At 33.6% G+C, this 22,750-nt stretch overlaps 1 protein-coding gene and 1 pseudogene across 5 annotated transcripts in view; both read right to left on the bottom strand.

Moving 5' to 3' along the window:
• The window catches only part of SLC4A10 (solute carrier family 4 member 10), a gene marked incomplete at its 5' end in the record, with an annotated part of 301,407 nt that overhangs the window by 24,659 nt on the left and 253,998 nt on the right, over window positions 1-22,750 (bottom strand). For all 4 annotated transcript variants that reach the window (XM_081262039.1, XM_081262041.1, XM_081262040.1 and 1 more), the window contains 5 exons: window positions 846-1,097; window positions 8,674-8,835; window positions 9,916-10,029; window positions 11,516-11,677; window positions 16,465-16,570. In XM_081262039.1, coding sequence (XP_081118165.1) covers window positions 846-1,097; window positions 8,674-8,835; window positions 9,916-10,029; window positions 11,516-11,677; window positions 16,465-16,570 — 796 coding nt within the window. The remainder of the gene's footprint in view (window positions 1-845; window positions 1,098-8,673; window positions 8,836-9,915; window positions 10,030-11,515; window positions 11,678-16,464; window positions 16,571-22,750) is intronic.
• Window positions 20,789-21,324, bottom strand: LOC308631107 (ubiquitin-like protein ATG12; annotated as a pseudogene). The gene has a single exon. The product of its transcript is annotated as a ubiquitin-like protein ATG12 (transcript).

Below are 22,750 nucleotides of genomic sequence, written 5' to 3'. Positions count from 1 at the left end.
TAGATCTTACACTGAAAAGTTGTTCCTAGATTATAGTAGATATTTGTAATCATGTGTTGTTCATACTATCTCTTTTTATTGAAATAGCTCATCATCATCCACCTTTATAATTACTTACACAACATGAATTAATTCTTGCAAAAATTTCAGTGATTAAATACAAGTAAACTTGTGAAAATTATTAAATAATTCAATTAAAATTTTCAAGTTACAGGCAACTAAAATGAGTTATAATTTATAGTGAAATTAACATTATTCAGAAATATCTGCCAAATTACATGACAAAATAAGTACTATGTAGTGCTCTTCAAAATGAATTAAAATATTTTAAATGTAAAAAAGTAAGTATATGTAATGATGATGTCCATGCAATAGTTTTATGGAGCACTTAAAGTATAAAACTGGATATTTGACCACAAGCATGGTTATGCTCATGTCTACACAGGTAACTTACAGCAGGTTATATTAGTTGCTAATATATCTTTCCATTGATAAAAAATCAGAAACTTCAGTTTGTGAAGTACCCTAAAAGTGAATTCAGGTCACAGTCAATCAGAAATGAGTGTTGTTTTTCCAGAGCTTGATCATCATTTCAAAGTTATTATAATAGTTTACACAATGATTTTTATTTTGCCATTGAAAACCTTTATATATCTAAGGATTCTAAACTATAGGACATAATTTCTTCCCTTCTTAGTTTAAGAAGAATTGCATAAACATGATAAAAAAATTCATCACTTTCATTACATGCCATACAATATTTGTAATATGTTCCTTAGATTCAAGTGAAATCTTTAAATATGCATTTTCTGCTTTCTCTCAAACTCACAAAAACATTCCATTACCTTCAGAATGCTGGTCATAAAGACGGATGATCCCATGAGAATAAAAATCATAAGCCCAGTAACCCTTTGTTCCCGAATGCCAAGAAATTTGGGTTGTTCTCCTGGAGCTGAACATTCTGATTCCAATTTCAGGCTGTTGACATGAGTGATGGAAAGGACCGTGGCAGCCACAAACCATGGCAGGCCCATGATGGAGCATACTCCAAGCATGACGGCCACCATTAATAGATCCAGATGGTACCCACAACCTTTCTGTTAAAAAGCAGAAAGAAAAGGAACCATCAATAAAACAGCTAAAGGATGGCCTGATTGTGAATAGAATCCTCATCCTGATAATATCCCAAAGGCCCTCCACAGTGGATCTTCTCCAGGTAAACTCTTAAACATTTTTCCAGTTGCTCTCTGATATCTCAGTGGGTGGCTTTTCATTGGGAAGAGTAATATCATAGAACCAAGGCTCCCTTTTATGCTCAATTTATCTCAATATAGTGTGATCTAGTTCAAAAAGTTTTTCTTTCAGCACTAGAAAAATATCAGTCTTTCTTAAAATGATAATTTTTATATTTTCTATCTCCTCTGTATTTCCATTCTGATGTTACGAATCTCCTCTGTATTTCTACTTCACTATCATTAACCTCCAGGTGTTGCAAATTTAAGTGCTCCACAGAAAGTTTAAGAAAGGAAAATAAGTGGTATAGATATGAGGAGGCTGATATCAATAGATGATTAGGTCCATTCTCTGAGGGAGAACTCGAGGATGGGCAAGAGCACTGCTCCCCTCTCTCACTGGGTCCTGCAGGAACTTAAAGGGTAAAACCTCTGAGGTAGCAAAGAGTTGGCCTATTTTATGTTCCAATTCTTATTTTTAATTGTGCAAAGATACCACTGCATCAGAGGCAGTATAATAAAGTGGTTAAAAGAACAGGTTCTGGAGACCAACGGCCTGGGGTCAAATGCCAGATCATCCAATGACCTTAGGTATATCTCTTTGTCTATTGTGTTGCCTTTCTGAAAACTGATGATGATAACAGAAAGCACATCACTGGGTTGTCATGGGAATTGAATTATTTAGTTTTGCAAATTATTTAGTATTATGTATGATCTATGGAGAGCACTCAACGAACATTAAGTACCATTACATTCTAGAAGTTGGACAACACATTTTTCTTTTGTACTCATTTTGTTTCAGTGCTCCTCAATAAAACTATGTTTCTTAAGAACAGATAATCTGCCATATAATTTCTCAATATTTCACAGTTTCTAGCACAATAATTAACACACATGAAGTAACCAATAAAAGTTACAGATTGACTTGTTTTAAAAGGAAATATATATCATTGAAACTTCTCTTAGAATTAAACTTAATTATTTTAATTATAAAATAAGATATAATAGTCACATTTGGTCTGACCATGAGCAGCAGTGACCAATTCTTCAATAAAACAACTTTGGCCTTTTTGGAGGCAGTTTTGTCAAACTACAAGCAGTTTGTAGTTAAAACAAAAGCTCACAGAGTCTAAAGTATGAATCTTATTTGTTGCATATCTGTCATAACAGCATTTTCTGTTATTTTGTTTTGTTAATTATTTTCTTTAAAAAAAGATTCTCAAAGTTACTGGTACTTCCTTTCTTTTTTGTTTATCCCTGCTAAATCATTAAAAATGACAAAAGCGGGGGGGGGGTGGAATCCACCTAACAGCCCCCCCCCCCACGTCCCCATGTTGTCACCAGCTCAGTGATGCACTTCCTTGAGTCAACTGATATCTGGGGCAATGCTACAGTTCACTAAAATGTTCACTAGAACTATTTCCCTGATGGATATGATTCTGGAAACTTTCTTTTGTAAGCAATGCAGGGAAGATTTTCATTAAAAGATCTGGAAAATGGGAAGAGAATCCTGGTGTCAGCATAACCTAAAAGGCAGTAGGAAGGTGTTTTACTAGGGCTATAATGTGGTCCCTTGACCCTTCTGCAAACATTTTGGAAGATGTGCTCCTGTCATATAGAACTTAAATTTTGATTCCTTTAGAGTTTGCCCTAAGCAGTTCCAGAAATATTTTGTCTTAGGAACTGAGAGACAATGATAAAGGCGAGTGAAGGATCTACCTCCTTAAGGCCCTAAATCTGAAGGAGTGGTTGTGAATGTGCCCCTAAAGCTTGTAGTAAAGCTGTGGTGCTGCTAGGAGAGGATGGAGGATGTAAGAAGTTCTGGTGGCCACAAGATGAACATCAGAGTCTAGTTTGTGCTTTTAGTACATCCTGGACTTGCTCAGGAACCATGTTCACTACAATTTAATAATGGGAGGAAGATCTTCCTTATGATGGAGATTTTCTATAACTCCTATTGAGTGATTTTATAATGTGATACAATGTGAACAGTGTAATTCTGGATTGGTGAAAATGAACAAAACAATTTTTTCAGAGGGAATAATTTCCTTTTAAAATTTAGAAAGCTAGCTTTGTTATATACAAATATATCATTAAAAAAAACAAGACAACTTCCCCCTCATTATGCCATACAACAATGGAGGCATCTTGATTTTATGCAAACCAAAGGAAATAAAGTCGTTCTGGCACTTCCACTAATTAATCAGCAACTTTATTCTTGCCTTTCATTAGAAGTGCCTTTAAAAACTTGGTCTTTGTAACCAAATTATTAGCTGATAGGCATGCCAGCCAAAGGGAACTATCCCTTTGTCAGAGAGAGAACTCTGCACCTTCTAACATATTTCTGTAGACTTTTTTTTCTCAAATAAAGACAGAACTGGAGTTTTTATTCTCACATTCATCCATGAATCACGGAAAATGGACATATGGGAGGAAAAGGGAGCATAGCAACAGGTGATGCTACACCAGACCCCACTAAAACCAACATGCAGCAAGACAAGAGGCCAGCCAAGAGGACCATCTGATACCCAGATGCCACTGCTGAAAAAATTCATTTCAAAGCTTGGCAGCAATTTCCTGCATCTGTCAAGTTAACCACATAAAAGACTATAGATTGACATGAAGAACCAGGCTGACAAAGAGGGCAAAAAAGAACATATCAAATGCCATAATCATCAAGAGAATGTGGTGCCAAATGAATGTTGCAAACGCATTCATTTACTCAAGTGATCTGGGATTGTATTGCTGTTTATTAAAAATGATGTCAAGAGAAGCCTGAACTGTCTACAGAAACATGTAGAAAAGCCCATAGTTGTATCTTAACAGAAACTTTCTTTTCTGCAAGATAATGTCTTTCTCTTTACACTCTCTGAGAGTAAGCTTAAAAAAAAAAAAACAAGCTGTTACTTTCAATGCCTTTTAAAGAGATTCCATTAACCTATGCCTATCCCACTTCTCTGAGGAAGAAACAAACAAATATACAAATGCTGGAGATGATATGGATTTATATGTATAACTATAAGTAATATATATGATACTTTTCATTTCAGATTTTCACACTTGCAGCTTCTTTCACTCTTCATATGACCCAAAAGATCATAAGATGCAATGAGTTAGAGTTTTGCTTATTTTGTTCTCCCTCATTCTTATTGCAGTGAGCCACTTAGCCAGTGAGTTAAGCTTAGCCTATGTAGATCAGCAAGGTTTGTATATGTAGTAACACTCATGAAATGATTTTTTTTTTATTGGCATGAGAAACATTGTCTAAAAGAAAACTAACTACTAGTTCTGATGATGAAATTGAAAAGATCTAAAATATGTTTGGAAGAGATGAAAACAAATTAATTCTGGAGTGACTTAGAGTTATGATATAGACTTAGATAATAGGATGTAGAGTCTACAAGGTGCTTGGTATATTAACTAGAAAGGTACAGTAACTAGAAAACAAAACTCATTAAAAATTTTCAGGGAATGTTCCAACCAGAGCAAAAATGGGTTTTCAGGTAAAAAAAAAAATAAAAAGAAAAATTATGAAAGCTGAGATGTGGTGAACTTGTGGTCTGGAAGTATATTCAAGAAACAATTTTTTTGTGTGTGTGAAAATGTGGTTCAAGCCAAAGTCAGGAGTCTTTGCAAATGTTTCAGTGAAGCAGCAGGAAGGGAGAGCGGCCATGAAACCAACTGTTTTTCTAAGTAAACAGTGTTCTAAGAGGTGATATTTTTGTTGTTGTTAACAAGAAATCAGCAGCAAAGCACAGTTAAAGACAAGGGTTATAGAACAAAATTAAATGTTCATTGTGGATAAATCATGTATCCAGTGGAAGAAACTTGCTTTGAAATTATCTACATCTAAGAAGGACAGGGTGCTCAGGCTCAGAGTAACCAAGACCCCACTGACTCCTCTACTGATAGCAATACCACCGAGCTCAGAGTCAAGCCAGACTTGCTCTGATACTAAGTCCAAGTTTCTGATACTAAGTTTCTGATACTAAGGGGTAAAAATGTGAACCTTCTGAATACATAGTTACTTATTTACATAATACAAAAAGTTTAATTATGTAGCTTCAGGTTAATTTCAGTGACAAAAATATTAAATGTTTTAGTTCTGCATTTCCATCCTGTCAATGCAAGTATATGAAAGGACCACTTGAAGAATGTATTACTATATTCTGGTTATTCTACACTGTGTGTAAAAGGGGAGAACAGTGTGTAGATTTTGGAGCTGTGATGTTAAGGGCCTACAATAGGCTTATGAAGAATGAGGAGCAAGAACAAGGGCTAGGCAATTCATGAGGTTGAGAAACCTCAAAAGGGCCAGGATGCAGAATGGCTCAGAAGGTAATAACACAGAAAGCAAATCCTCATTTACTTCCAGTTTGTTTTAATATGACTCCATTAGTACTTGGAGAAAATACTGTCTGAATCAGTTTAACTAATAACCTACACACAGGGTAATATTTCAGCAAAATCAATGGAATTCTACCCTTATTATAAGGGCTAAAGCAAACTTCTTTTGAAAGGTAATCAATGACTGAATGGCTTACTTTCTGCTTACAATATCAGTCTTTTAGTTTATTTTTTAAAAATGTCATGTAATTATATGCCGTCACTAAAAATGAAAAAAAAATTACTTTGCTGAAATGGGATGATCTCCACAATAATATTCTTCCATGAAAAAAAAATGAATAGATATGGTAAGAAAATACATACTTAAAGCTGGGGCTGCAGGGTTTGGGCTCAGTGGTAGAACACATACTTATCTTGTGTGTGATCCCCAGAAAAGAAAGGATGAGAAAGAAAGACAGAAAGGCGGACAGATGGAAGGAAGAATAAGATAATATCTACTTAACTATATAACAAAATGTAAACAATATTATCTCTAGGCCATAAAATTATAGTGTTTTTCAACTTTGTCCTTTAATTTTTCATATTATCTGATTTAAAATCAAAATCATGTTTTACTTTAAAATCAGAAAACAGAGATGCTTTCAGTTTTTTAAAAAATAAACAGGTGTTTAGTATAAAATGTTTTCCTACATTTTAGAGAATTGCAGGATAACACAATGTTTAACATAATGTTCTAAAACTTGTTTTATAGGTCTACTCAAATAACTATGTAACATTATAATAAAAAGTCCTGGTGATGTTTGATTTTGTATAATGCTGATATTTTTAAGGAAATGTTTTAAAATTATTGATATTAAAAAATGACACTATTAAAGGCTGCTCAGGAGGCTGACAGGAGGATCCAGAGTTCAAAGCCAGCCTCAGCAACAGTGAGGTTATTATCCAACGTACAGGTATGAAGACACGAATTAATGTGAATATACTGTTTATACAACCAGAGATATGAAAAATTTTGCTCTATATGTGTAATAAGAATTAGAATACATTCTGCTGTCATATATAAATTTAAAAAAATCTAAAAAAAAGTGAGATGATGAGTAACTCAGTGAGATCTTGTCTCTAAATAAAAATGCAAAATATGGCTGGGAATGTGGCTAAGTGGTCAAGTACCCCTGAGTTCATTTCCTGGTAACAAATAAATAGATAAATAAATAAGGAGACTATTAAACCAATCCATCTAAACTTATGAGAGCAAATTATTTAATTTTAAAAAATTTTCCTGTAAATGGGATAATTTGACTTCCTTCTTTCCTATTCATATTCCTTTTATTTCATTCTCTTGCCTGATTGCTCTGGCTAAAATTTCTAGTACTGCATTGAATAGGAGTGGCAAGAGAAGACACCCTTGTCTGGTTTCTTAGAGAAAATGCTTTCAGATTTTTCACAATTCATAAGATTTCAGTTGTGGGTTTATCATATATGATTTTTTTTATTGATGAAGCATGATCCTTCTAAATTCTTCAAAGCTTTTATCATGACTTTTATCAAATGCTTCTTTTGCATCTCTGGAGGTTAATTGATGTGTTAATGAAAACAAATAAAAATTTAAAAAGTAGAATTTTCCTGCCAGTTTATGTCCCACTGATAGTTCAAAATGGCCATGTTGGGAATAGTCACCTATGGAAATCAGCACATATGGTAAATCTGGGTCTCCTTTTTTTACATAAGAGAGCTGGTTGTTCACCTGGTATTAAACTAGACCAACACTCCACTGGTCTAGTTCGTAAGATTTTATGAGATGTTTTAAAATATATTTCGTTAATAATTTAACATTTTATTTAATAAAAACCCAAGTAAATTGAATTAATACCTTTTAAACATTCAGCATCTTAAGTTATTTTCTACAAAGAGAATGAAGAAAGCTCTTTAAGATAGATATACTTCCTTAGGAAGATTTATTACAAATAATTATGCTTTCTTATCTCATTACTATATCCACCAAAAGTCTAATTTTTTAATCATTCTAATATATTTACAAAATCCATGATTTCTGTTACTCTGAAAATGATTTTTCCTCCATAGAGTAAGAGTATGTGAGCTGGCAATCCCCAAACCCCAATGATACTAGAACAAAACAAGATTGAACATGTTCTCTTTTTACAAGGACTTATTTTGATTATTTTTAATCATTCAATGACTTAATTGATTTAACTCATTCCTTTAAATGATAGTACTCATATCACATATCTCAGAAAAATTGAATACCAGTGAAAAATGGTTGTTCAAAGTAGCAAAAAGGTAGGGTCAAAATATTGTATATAAGATATATCCAAAATTAATTATTCTCCTTGTAAAAAAAAGCTATCAAAATTTTCCATAGAATTAAAACAATATCACTTAAAAACTATAATATTTGTGACTGAGTTTTGTTGTTATAGGCATTACAAACAGAATAATGATTAAAACGAGAAATATCTGGACATGTAATTTGTTCTACTAATTAATGCAACGCAATTGCATGTAATAGGCATATTTAGGATCAAATAAAGGAACAGAGAATCCCAGATGTAAGATAAGTTGGTAAAGCTGTACTTAACCGAAATTACTTCATTAAAGTATGTTAAACATGCTAAAATTAGAAAATTGACAATGTTTTTTTTTTTTCCTCAGTCCTGAAGGTAAGGTTCTAAGACTAATACTTACCCAAGTGCTACTAACAAATTTTTCATTGTATTTTAAGATAAAGTGTCTTGCAAAACAATAAAAATTATGAACCCCAATGGGCACAGTGGCACTAATCCAGCTGCTCAGGAAGCTGAGGCAGGAAGAACAAAAGTTCAAAGCCAGCCTCAGCAAAAGCAAGGCGATAAGCAACTCAGTGAAATCCTGTCTCTGAATAAAATACAAAATAGGGCTGAGATGTGGTTCATTGGTCAAGTGCCCTGAGTTCAATCCCTTGTATTCCCCCCAAAATTATGAACCCCAAAATATGATTTTAGTATTTCAATGTGCAAATGAATACAGAATACAGGCAAAGTTGATTACTATCAGTTAAATCAGAATTACTTATTTTGAAATTGATGTTAAAATATACCTTTAGCTTATGCTCTTTTCTGTTGATGATGACAGCTGTAATCTGTTGGTCCATAAAAATTAGAATAGTACAAAGCAAAGCTGGAATTATAGCAGCTATTACTGTCCACCATGGATTTGGACCTAAAGGTGTAACAAACCAGCCACGATCATCTCTGGTAGGCTGAGGAAAATAAATGAGTGTACATATTAGCAGCTGGATTAATAGATACTGAATCAAATTAAGTCTTAGAAATACTACCAGGAAATCCCTAATTATAAACTGGCAAACTGAGTGGCCCATAATTAATATTCATGGTATTCATGAAGCATTTATAAGATAACAGTCATCACTCTAAGTGCTTTAACTATTTCAACTCATTTTTTTTCTTCACAACATTCTAAAGAAGATGATTAAAAAAATGAGGCATACAGATCTAGAAAATTGCTCAAGGTCCCAAAGTAAGTAATAATAAGTAATAGAGATGGAATTTAAACTCTGACAAATTAGCTCAAAAATCTATATTCTCAATCAATACCTACAGTAAAAAAATCAATATTTACCCTTTACAACTGAAAATTTTATTTATTTTAACAAATAATACATTGACTACTCTTCTAAAACTGATATACAAAGATAACTAAGTCAGAACCTTCTTTCAGTTTAGAATCACCGAAAGACATATAAACAAAATATTTTAGATGTAGGCATAGGCTATTGTGTGAAGATGGAGTAATAATTTTGTCACATCAGAGGCTCAGGATAGAGTTCTAAACATGAATGATGCTGAAGATGAGTCTCAAAGAAATTCATTCTGGCAACAATACTATGAGGAATTTCCCACCCCTGTTCTACAAATGAGAAAACTGAGGTTCAGAGAGGTTAGTAACTGGCTCAAGGCCAGAATTCTGTTCTAGGCCTATCTTAATCTATTTTTCAAGCCCTACTCACTGTCTCAAGATAATGCATTTCCCTTAGCTTCAAAATCCTTCCTGATCTTTTAGAGTGTTGATTTTATGGAAGTTGACAGGAATTTTTTTCAAGCAATCCTTGGGTTTTTATTTCTATGATTACTATTTATTTTTAATACTAAACCAAAGTTTTAAACATACTACATGTAGCTAATTTACTGCTCTACTGATGTATATTATATATTTTCATGAAAATACGAAGTGCTAAGGTTACAGACTTCATCTTGATGAAGATTGAACCTAGAGAAAGGGAGAAATAGATGATAGATGTTAAGTGCTATGATAAATTCACCTTGAAAACACTTGGTACTTGCAGTTTTGGAGATGGGATCCCAATGGCATAGTCTATTAAAACCATACACAAAATTGTAAGAAAGACAGCAAAGTCACTCACTATGGATCGAACCTAAAAATAATAAGAACACTTGTCACTTGAAGGAGCTATAAATACCAATAAGTACTCAGAACATAATCTAGAGTCACACTTTATAAACACTTTATGACATAATATCATAATATATTTCATGTATACTATAATATTACCATTAGGTCTGTCAGAACCTGAATATATATTTATGTATCTCTGTCATTTCGGAGAGTACACACTTAACATTTCCAGAATGAAGAATTATGGAATATATATAATGGTGGTTGTGTTGTTAAAATACCTACTTAAAATCTAACTTTATTATGAACCTGGGCGTGTAAAAATTCAGAACACAGAATAAGGCTGCATGGACAAAATTTGACAAAATTTTAGGACTCCTTTTCAAGCCCACAGGAAACATTTTAATATGATTAGTCAAAGGCATTGTAAAATAAAAGTATCTGTTTTTATTGAAGAAGCTCAATGTTTTAGTTTATCTGTGATACAAGTATGGCACTTAGTTTATCTATGATACAAGTATGGCACTTGGTAATATAAACAACAGAGGAGGCAAATTTAAAATTTATTCAATTTTAAATGTATTCTGCATAAGCCAGTTTTTCAAGTTATTTCTCATTTAAAAATCCATTTTTGAGCAAATATCCTTACACAATTATTAATAAGATCTGTTTTTTTTCTTAGGATCTTTATATATACAAATAATTTTTAAAAGCCTAAGATTACTGTTTAAACTTACAAAAAATAATTTTGTATTAATCAGATTAAGCTTAGTGGGAAGAAATTAATCTTCCACCTTAGGGAAGAAAGAGACTAAAACAGAAGCCCTTTCTGAAGGGAACAGTTCTTGAAACATTTTCTCAGAAGAATTTTTATCAAAATCTATAGCTCAACCATAAAAAGCTTGTTTCCTTGTTTCTTTTACTTTTTTTTTTTTTTTTTGGCGAAATCAGACATTATAGGTGTTACTTTGCAGTGTTAAATATTGAACTAGGCTGTTTCTCTGTTTACTTTCCTTTCCAAATATGCAGATGCAAACATGGAGGGTTAGGGGGAGGGACTGACGCTTTAAAAGCCGAAAAAGAGAATAGTGTTCCAATAAGTCTTGCAGGGGCTTCCCCAATTAGAGAATGTAAGAGTGGTTCCTCTGAGGTATCTGTCAGGTTGGAATAGTTCCCACTGTTCACTGGGCAAGAAAGTGACAATCAGTAATGCAGTGTGTGCTTTGAATTTCCAAAAATCTAAGTGGGAAAGTGGGCGTTGATCCTTGAGGCTGGCAGGAGAAAAGCCTGCAGGGCTGGTGCCCTCCTTGGCACCTAAATCACAAAATGCTTCCTTATCACCCCCTCACCCCACCCTGCCTCTAACCTGGTATGCCATACAAAAGTCCTTTTATGGCCCCTTTCCTTCCATCACTTGCTCTTTCCTTTGTCCTAAAACATGTAGATCTCCATAGCATGCTGTATATTGGCTTACATTTGGATTAGGAAAATTACAGTCAAAGTACCTTAGTTGGAAAATATCGGCTAGTCTTGAACTGCTTCAGAGTGGCTGACATTGTAACTGTGGAAAAGAACAGGATCACTGACCAGAACAGAACATCTGGCACATAGGGGTGATCATGGCCACAGGCTCGTCCAGCATACTCTCCATGCAGCGATTTGCACTCCTGCCACAGAAAGTAAGGCAAATGGGATGTTAAGAAAGAGCTGGGCATATTTTCATTCAGAAAACAACATCTCCCAATCAGCAGCAGCTTAAAACAACTGAAGCTTTTCGCCTGTGATTCTCACAAGGATTAAGCAGATATTACAGATTCTTTCTGATTTCCGTTTGGATAGATAAAGAGCAATATCAAAGACATAGTATGTAAAATTTGAAAACAAACTCCTTTTAAAATGTTTATTCTTACAAATTTAAATTTAAATCTGCAAGACTACTGATTTATCAAATTTCTTAAACCTAATATCGACTAAGTTCCTGACACCATGTTTATTAAGAATATGATATATTTGATAGTGAATAGTTACCAACATCAGACCCAAGGCCAAAGTATTTGAGTGCCTCAATTTAATTAATTGCACACCTGCCCTACAGTATAGGTAGATGTTATTATTTGTATTTCATTATCTGAGGAAACTGAGGTACAGAGATATTAAGCAATTTGTTGTGGCCTCACTGCTGCTGGGTGTCAGCAAAGCTGAGATACAAATGAGATTCTTGTAGTGAAAATGATCACATATTAAAGAACAATTATTTTGAAAAATTACCTACTCTACAACCACCACAACAACAACAAACTACAATACATAATTATTAAAATGAAATTGTGAGTCAAAGATAGCACTCTTGAATTTAGATTAAATAACAAGTGAGCAAAAAGTTACTTGAGCAAGATAAACTTCATTTTTACTATGACTTCCCCACAATCTTTATTTCTGCTACTGTATTTCTATAAACCCCTGAAAAACCATTTCTAATTTCGGCCTTAGCCATGAGGTGGCAGCAAAGTCAAAAAATTTTTCTCAAGAAAAACAGCATTTTAAACATCAAATATTTTGAAAGGAAAAAAAATGACTTTAAATAAATTTGGGGTTTTCCTATCTTAATTTGATGATAATCTTACTAAATTATATTTTATTTTAAGAATAAAAAATAAATAGTAAAAAGTTAAATGCTCCAGTGACCTTATTGGTTTTTGAGGTATTCTGGTCCCTGAACAGAAATTAAATTGTGCAATAACACAAAGAGATCTTAGAGAAAAATATGGACTGATTGATGGAACAGCAACAGAGTCTTCACAGTGAATCAAACCTCAAATACTGGAATCCTTGCATAGCAGAACAAAAATACCTTTAAAAGATTCTAGAATAAATCACAAGTAGCTACAGTGTCATCTGAAAACAAGAAAACAACAGCAAAATCTACTGGAGGGTAGACACCTAATCCTAAGAATCTTGAGAAATAATATTGAGACACTTTAAACTGTCTAAAAGAGTCTGTCCCCTATTTTAAACTAATTTCAGATACCTTTCTTGCAAGCTGAATTCCAATTATCCATGTTAAGCTAGTACAGAACACAATAACTTGGCTAATTGAAAAACCACAGAAAAATCCCCCAGGCCTTAATTATAGCTTTAATTTCCTTTCTCTCAAAACTCTATAAAAATAGATAAAGTAGCAAAAATGAATCCTTGTGTTTTTTTTTTTTCAATCTACGCTTCTGCTCCTGTCCAGAAATGCTGGAGAGCAATTACTAAGCAACATCATGGGTAAGCAGAATGGCTAAGCACAAAGAAGAGCTAAAAGTTCCATTATAAGCACATTATCTATTGATTTGTGAGCATTTGCAGGCTTTTTTGCAAGTATAAAAGTCTTCGAAATATTCCTTGGATTTGGCCAGGTCTTATCCTCAATTCTTAAAACAGATTCCATTTAAAGGTTCATTTTTCTTTTTTATAATCCATAATAAATTGCACAGACTGGTATTGTTATTTTAATTCAAAGCAAATTTTAAAATATTATTTATTTTTTCTTGCTTTCAAGGAGACAGTATGCTAACTTAAAAATATGCAATTATGAACTACTATGTTCAATATTTATTTTCAGCATTATATCAATTGTACTCTCAACACACATGCACACACACACACACACACACACACACACTCACACACTCAGCAAATTCTGAAATTTAGAAGTCAAAACCAATTCCAAATCCTGCTCTCTTCTTTTGAGTCTAACATATGGTTTCACTTACAATGGGTTCTCAAAAAATGCTTGTTGACAAACTGATTTCCACTAATTACTCTTCAAACACATTCTAAGTTTCAACAATTCTATAAGTTGGCAAAAAATAAGTTGATAAATTATTAAAGCTGGCATGAATGTCCTGCCCCTAATATATGTACAAACTACATATGTAATTCAGGCACAAAACAATTCTTAACCAATTGCTAGGTAATTATTTATGAATATTGTAACCTTGCAAAGGGATTCCTTAAAATGGCTGATTTTGATATATATGTCAAACTCAGATATATACATATATGTGTGTATATATTTTAGCTTGCCCGTAAATATTTAAGATAGAACTATTTTTTAAAAACAATCATCATATATTTATCAAATATTTAAACCTTAGTCTACAAATAGCAGTTTGAGATAATCAAAGAAAAGTCCTTTGACTTTTTCTCTTGCTTAGTTAGCAAGGTGTAGATTATGATTCATGAGATACTTAACAACTCAAAAATAAACAATATGGGACTCAGCAAATGAATAATGGGTAAATTTAATGTTATATCACTACTCATAAAATATAATAAACTTTAACTGCACTTTATTAATAAAATTCTTTGATGAATGTCATGATTATACTGAGAAAAAAATCAGTATAAGACAAATTTTAATGTTCTTCGCTGACTTAAAAATTACAGGTTTTTGTTTTGCTTTCCTCCCCCCCCCCCACCATTATATAGCATTCTTTTTGGTGATAATAGCTATAGCTGGTCAAGATTAGCAATTACCCATTGTAAAACTGCTTTTAACTAATGAAAAATAATCTGAAAATTCTGCCAGAATGTTAACACCTAATAAAAAACTTCTTCAAAAATAAAAAAAGAAAAAACCACCAAGTATTACCTTTGCTTTGATTGCAAAAATATTTTTCACCATATTCCACTTGATCAGAAAACTTCTAGTATCAGACAGTAAGGAATGGCTAGTCACATCAATTGTGCTGTAAATCTTTTAGAAGATTATTATTTCTGATTTGCTAATATATAGAATGAATTTTATTATTTAATATTAAATTATTTGAATAGTATAAAGCACGAAGTGTAAATTATCATGTTAAATAATTCAGAGGTGGGATTATTTGGATTTTCTTATTGAAGAGAACATCAAGATAAGGAACACAGCAAGGGGCTCTTTAGATACAATACAGTTTACAAAACAGGAATGCAGATTGAAGAGCCACTGATGAAAAAATCTGCCATGTTCCCATGCCTAAATTCTGAATAATTCTTGGTCAGCTCATTCTTTCTTTTATTGGCCAAATTAAATGATTCTGAGCAGAAGCAACCTGGCAATTTTTTTCCTCATAAAAAATAGATGAAAAGGAATAAATGTTAACTGACAATAACAGAAGAGAACAACAAGAATAAGTACAGGCTTATTCTAGAGAAAATAACTATCATAAGAATAAAGGTAGTAAAATTCAGGTCAAGAAGAATTTAAAATGGAAGATAAGTAATTTGATTCTGAAAGCTCACATTTAGTGTTTTAGAAAATTGAGAAAATAGGCAAAAGGTCACATAAGAATCATGTTTTGAGTTTTGTATCTGCATAACAACAAATAAAGATTTCTATTTTCCACTATCTGGCCCACTTACTAAAATAGCATGTGTTTGATCAAATGAACTAGAATTCATGCAGTTTTGTGTTGATGATCACAATGGAATTTGAGCTTACATAGGGAGGTAAAGTGGCTAAAGCTTTGGATTGTCATGTTTGTAACTGGGAAGAATTGAAAAGAAACTAGAGCTTCTCAGAGATTTTAATGCTTATAAAAAGTAGGACACTTTCAGTTTTTCAAATGATAAGATTTCACTGAATGGAAGTAAAGAATGCAAATATAAATGTAAAAAGAGATGCACAAACATTAAAATAGATAATGAAGAACTGAGAAATGAAACTGAGAAGAAAGCAAGCAAAGAAGGCTAAGAAAATAAAACAAAGGCATAGGATTTAACACTATTGGTGAAAAATATGTTGGTCACCTTTCTTGAATAGAAGACGAGAATAAAATGGAAACAAGAAAGCCCTGTGGAGGGTAGTAACAGAATTCTGTTAAGAAAAGTGATTTTCCCATGTATGGACTGAGACCTCTGAAACCATGAGCCCCAAATAAACTTTACCTCCTCTGGAAAAAAAAAAAGTGATTTTGTCCACCCAAAGTATCCCTTCCCCCTCTATATATTCTGAGCAGCTGGAGCTGTGTATCAGAGTAAAGTAAAAACATTCTGGGTTCTTTACACGGAAGGCAGATCGAGTCATGCCATGTGATTTCATTTAGGTCAACAGCACTCATATTTAATGTACTTTCAATTCATCGCATGACTTAAATATTTGATAAATATATAATGATTGTTTTTTTTAAATAGTTCTATCTTAAATATTTATGGGGCAAGCTAAAATATATGCACACATATTGTTCTTTTTATGTGTGCCTTCGGAGCATTTCAGGCCTACAAACTATTAGAAAAACCTTCTCATTTGATAGTGAGTGAAACCCCAGTTTACTGATGGATACCTAAAATGGAGGAACTTAAAGTTAACCCTTTCAAACTTTTATGCATTCAAAAGTTTTACTTTACTGGCAATAATTGATTCAGAATGTCAATCAACAAAAGAAAGTGATTCAAGATAGGATTTATTTTTCAGTGGTTTACTTACTGACACAGTCAGGTTCTCCCAAATTATGTCAGAGGCTGAAATATTGGATTCCCTCCATTCCTTCAATGTATCATTGCTGGGATTATGTGGCTCCACACAGTTACATCTGAAAAGACAGAATAAGGACTTTTCTGAAATAGCTTTTTGTCACAGTACCCAAAACACATATGAAAATGGTCCTTTCTCCCCACTCACAGAATTTCTCCAGCTGACAAGCAATTAGAATACACTATTCCAAAAATCAAGACAGATATATTTCTGTGATACTCAACCACTCTATAGTATTTCCTGGAATGAGAGGCCCTAACAGAACCACTTGCCTCTAAATTATAAATGAAAAAATTATAAGCATCCAAATCTATTGTTATACCACTTACCCATTATAGTTAATATTGTATAGCCATATCAATTTTAAAAATATAAGTAAATCATATTGTAAAGATAATTTATAACTGCTATGTAATTCAAAATTAGAGCCTGAATTAAGTCAGAACCATAGCTATCTCAGGATGTACTATTCTTTGTGAAAAGTGATAATCCTATCAAACATCAAATAATCAATAAACAATTTTTTTCTGAGTGCCATGAATACAATGCCATGATCAATACTAGATTCTTTAAAAAGAAAGATTTGAGAACAGTTGTATTTTTATGCCATATAAATTACAATTTTTGGAGTGAGATGAAATCTTAGAGTGGTTTTGATTTGCATTTCTCTAAATACTAATGATGATGAACATTTTTTCATATATTTTGTTGATTGATTGTATATCCTCTTCTGATAAGTGTCTGTTTAAGTCCTTAGACCATTTATTGATTAGGTTATTTGTTTTTTTGGTGCTTAGCTTTTTGAGTTCTTTATATATCCTAGAGATTAGTGCTCTATCTGATGTGTGAGGGGGAACCAACCTAGATGACCTTCAATACATGAATGGATAAAAAAATGTGGCATATGTACACAATAGAATATTACTCAGCAATAAAAGAGAATAAAATCATGGTATTTGCAGGTAAATGTATGGAGTTGGAGAAGATAATAATAAGTGAAGTTAGCCCAATCCCCATAAAAACAAAAGCCGAATGTTTTCTTTGATAAAAGGAGGCTAATCCATAGTGGGATAGGGAGACGAAGCATGGGAGGAATAGACGATCTCTAGATAGGGCACAGGGGTGGAGGGGAAGGGAGGGGCATGGGGTTATAAATGCTGGTGGAATCTGATGATCATTATTATTCAAAGTACATGTATGAAGACAAAAAATGGTGTGAATATACTTTGTATACAACCAGAGATATGAAAAATTGTGCTGTATATGTGTAATAAGAATTGTAATGCATTCTGCTGTCATATGAAAATACAATTTCTGACCACATGTTATTTATAACTTTAAAACCTATTGAGAAGAGAATATAAGCAAAGATAACTAACAAAAGTATGGCCTTCTACATGAACCTCAATTAATGAATAGTTTGTTTTCCAAAAATTCATTCATATTCCTGCTATTTTGCCATTCAGAATTCATTTTATAAGAGAAACATTTTGTAAATGGTGGTTGGGCTCCAAGATAATCCACGTATAGTACAAAACATGAAATTTCACTGGAATCCTGTTTTAGTTGTTTTGATATAACTGTATAACCTAACCACTATTGCTAAGATTATAGCTGTGGGGAAAATTTTACAATTTATACTTGGTAAACCTCTGTGTGCCTTAGCCACAATCTCTCTTCATCATCCATATCAGGAAGTTTGGCTGTTTTTGCTTTTCCACCATTCTTTCATGCTTCTCAGAGTAGAGGGTCTATTATTTTGAGAAACTCTACTTGATCTGGGCAAGATGGACAGGCATGGTTCTTGCTTTCATTAAGGGATATTAGAGGATTCTCCAGCTGGGCTCACTTGTTGATGGGTATCAGAGGCCAGAGGAGTGAGGAAGTTGGTGACAAGGGGTTTAAAGGAATGGAATACACAGGCTGTAGCTGCTACAATCAGCTGCACTGGCCTGTGTCAGCAGAAGGGAAACAAAGACACTGGTGATGTCTATTACTAGCCTAATAGACGTTGATGAATGCAAGTTGTGCCCAAGTGCCAGATTGGTTGTACATAGTCACAGAACACAGGATTTTGTACTAGACAGCTCTATCATTTACTGACTGAGACCATGGGCAACTTACTTAACCACTCTAAATCTGTTTCCTCATGTGTGAAATGGAGACAAAAAAGCTTACCTACTAAAACTGTTGTGAAAAATAAGTAACATGTAGGTACCTCTGGAACTATGCCTGACATCATCATGCTTATCATCACTACTATTTTCTGGTTCATTCTTTAGTCTTGTACAAAATATAAAACTCAACTTTCATCTTGTTGTAACATAAAAGGAACCCTAGTGCTTTCTGTAATGTGCTAGCACTCTCTTTGCTTTGCTTCAAAGTAAATATATACAGTGAGCCCTCCATAAAACAGGTTCTGCATCCACAGATTTAGTTTAGCCATGGATTGAAAATATTCTGGGGATGGGGACTGCCTCTGTAACTGAACACTTACAGACATTTTTTCCTTGCTATTTTTCCCTAAAGAATACAGTATAATAACTACTCACATAGCATTTACATTGTATCAGGTATTCTATATGTTACAGAGATGATTTGAAAAATACAGGAGAATGCAAGTAGGTTATATGTAAATATCATGCCATTTTATGTGAAGGAGTTGAGCATCGGCGGATTTTAGTATTTGTAAGAGGTCCTAGAACCAATCGCCCAAGGATACTAAGAGATGACTAAAATGTAAAAGAGAGAAAATATGGCCAGTTTATTGTAGAGGAAACATAATAAGGGATAAAGACAGCACTATAGTAAAAATGAATACACCCATGTGCAAATGGGTATACACACATACACATACATATGATTTCTGTAGCTACTATCTGTACATATAAATAAGTCATGCATATAGCTATATGCATGATAGGAGGCACTTTATGTTTTCTTTTTTTTGACTTGAAAATTTATTTCCATCTTTCAACATATATACACATTTCTCATAATTTTGTACAATTTAACCTGTCAATAATTTTCCACTGCTATTAGCCATATTCATTTATTATAAAGGGTCATAGGTATAAGGGAAATCAAGAATTCACATTCTTAGGCAGAAAATGAGAACTGAATAGCAATTTCTTCACTGTAAAGTGAATTATTATTTAGCATATCCTCATGCTAATATGTGGCTGAACCCTAGCCATAAAGTGCACTCTGGGATTTAAAGGATGTAAGTGTAGCTCAAGTACTTTCATAAAAATCACATCCTTCCTACCATATTATCTTTGAAAACAAACACTTGAAATTATAGTACATGTCACAAAACCTGTTTGAACATTCTATTCCATTTATGGAATGGCTTTAAATATTATGCATGATAAATAAAGTGCAAAAGAAAAAAAAGTTAAATCTCACTTCAAGCAATGAGCAGTCTAACCACACCAGTAAAAATGGTACTCTTTTAGTCAAGGCATGACATATACATAAAATTTGAGGCTGTTTTTTTACAATTATTCTTTGAATACTTTCAATCTGAATATAATATGAAGTACACAATGATTTTAGGTTTACTCAGCAAGTTCTTTGGACATTGTTTAAATAAGTGATAAAGCAGGACAACACTGGGACTCAATCTTAAATGATAGTACCAAAAAAAAAAAATCCTATAAAACTCATTTTGTCTAGAATTTGTAAAATTGTTTCTGTTTCCCAGCATAATTAAATTGTGATTATTTTCTCAACGTCTTCCAGTTTGTCAACATACTTGCTTTCTTGGCTACATATTGGCCAGAAATTAACAAGAAAAGTCTTATTTCCTTTCACCTGGCAAAGATGTAGAACCGGATTAACCAAACCCCTTTTATCAGCTGGACTGCCCTCTAATGGACTATGTAAGGTATTCAGCTAAGAGGTCAATGCAACTTGGTTTGACAAGGTAATTCAACAGAAAAAATATAAACCTCTTATACCCCTGACGTTTCCTTGAATGAGTTAAAAAGAAATAGAAAAACCTATTAGTAAATTAATTTTTACCATGAAAGAAATAAGCAGAGTGCTAGTTCTATAAGTAAACAATTTCAATCATTTTGAAAACTGGTAATGAAAGTTCATGTAGTTTCAATCTTCTCAATCTTGGAGGCAGATCTGAAACAATGGTAGTAATAGGCAGGAGTAACAGGCATACTGTGATGTCAATCTTTTATGAATACTTGTGTATTAACACAAATCATATTTTTGTTAGTCTATTCACTCTACAGAGGTTTTCTTATGTATAAATATGAGTTACAGTAGACACATGCTGAGTAGTTGATATCTGTTAAGTCTCGTCACAGCATAAGAACTTTATGGAGCCATTTCCTCTGTGAAAACATCATCTTGAGTAGCAAGCTGTTTTTCTCTGTGGCTCGTCCCCAGGCCTGAGATTTGCAGTAATGTAGGACCAGGTTACCATCACTGCCAAAACACTCATAGAGGGTCCCGACTTCCTGGTCTGGGGAAGGAGCAAAGGACTGATTCACATAAATAAACAACTGTTCCGAGGCCACAAGTTTAAGGAACTTCTTGATGAAGTCCTTGGATGGTTCGGGTTCGCTCTACAGCCCACTTCTTTGTTTTCATTATAGGGGTGTCTCCCACAGCCTTCAGTAGGATGTCAATTTTTTTCTTGGTGTCGCCTGAAGGCTCCTCTGTCCCCGGCGAGACTGCAGCAGAAGATGGGGGCTCTGGAGTGGCTGTTTCTGGGGAGACATCCGTAAGTCCTTCACCGCCAGCAGCAGCAGTTGAAGGGAGTTGCAACACCGACTCAGGCTCCTCCGCCATATTGCACCCACTTTATGTTTTCTAGGCTAATAATTTAATTTCCATATGATATTGATGGGAAAACCTAAATATTTGGTAACTTATCCAAAAGCCTGTGCTGATAGAATTAGATTTGAATGCGTCTCTTTGACCCTATAACTCCTGCTCTTTCAGCTATAATATGATGCTTCTAGATGTGACTTGGTGCCATTTCTAGCAGTATAGTCAGAAAGTGAGGAGACTCGAAACAAATGAAGCAACCTACATTGTGCTATGTGTTTCTCCTTGTTTTGTTTTTCAGGACCTATGTGTCCTCCAAAGCACCATGTAGCCTTGCCTTCATATCAAGACAACTATTCCACCCCCACCCTCCTCAGTCCTGATGTCCAGTGTCCTATTTCTCTTAACCCCATTTAAACCTGGTGATATGGTGATATGGCTTTCCTTTCACCTGGTTTGTCATGTGTACCATTCCTCAGGCCATGTTCTCTGCTGTCCAAAGTAATCATAAATGCTAGTGGATAAAAGGGCATAATGTGTAACTGCATTCCTGGCTGTGTATTTACTCTTACACTTTAACTGTGACTCAATGAAAGTGCTAAGCTACAAATACCATGTAAAAATGGCAATCTCATAGGAGAGACATTTTTGCAGAGCTAGGTGTTCAAGTGGATGTGGGTTATTTACGCCTTTATCAGGACTCTCTCTGGCAAATAACTTTCCTCATTTGTAAGTCAATTCCAAATTGGAAAAATATGTTTTCATCTAAAATATTTACTTTGTATATCACAGACATCAAGGATAGCCAAGAAAGCCACTGTTCCTTCCTGAGTCAACATATCTGATAACTGGAATCAGTGGACAGTTCTCAGAGGCTGTATGATTGTGTGTAAAGTTTAAAAAGATCTCTCTGCCAATCCTTGGTAGCCCAAAGAAGGGTCCTGACTGTTTAGTTCTTATGTTTTTAAACACGAGAAGCAGATATTCTGACTCTATAAATTAAAAATGAAATGAGAAAAATATCATTTTCTATCATTTTCTGTACCAATAAAACTTGGTCCAAATTATTCTAATTCCAACTATAAAAAAGGAAGAAAAGTACATTAGAAATAACACATGAAAAGATGGAGTTTGAGTTCAGATAAAGTTCTTCTGCTAATCTCATCCAAAATAATTTCTAGTGATTCTCACAATATGATAGAAGAATTAACACACACACACACACACACACACACACACACACACACACACTCTTTAGGTGCATACTGTCACTTAGGATACCAGGGCATCCAACCAAATTTCTTATGTTCATTCAACTAAGTGATTTTGTACAAGTAATTTAAGCATTCTATGCTTTGATTTATCTATAAAGAGGTGAAATGACAGTAGTCTACTTTACAGGGTTATTATGAGGATAAACAAGTTAATACAGGTGAAAATACATATT

The sequence above is a fragment of the Spermophilus citellus genome (assembly GCF_964194105.1).
Source record: "Spermophilus citellus genome assembly, chromosome: 11".
NCBI classification, from domain to species: domain Eukaryota; kingdom Metazoa; phylum Chordata; class Mammalia; order Rodentia; family Sciuridae; genus Spermophilus; species Spermophilus citellus.
This window is presented reverse-complemented; position numbering and strand designations above follow the sequence as displayed.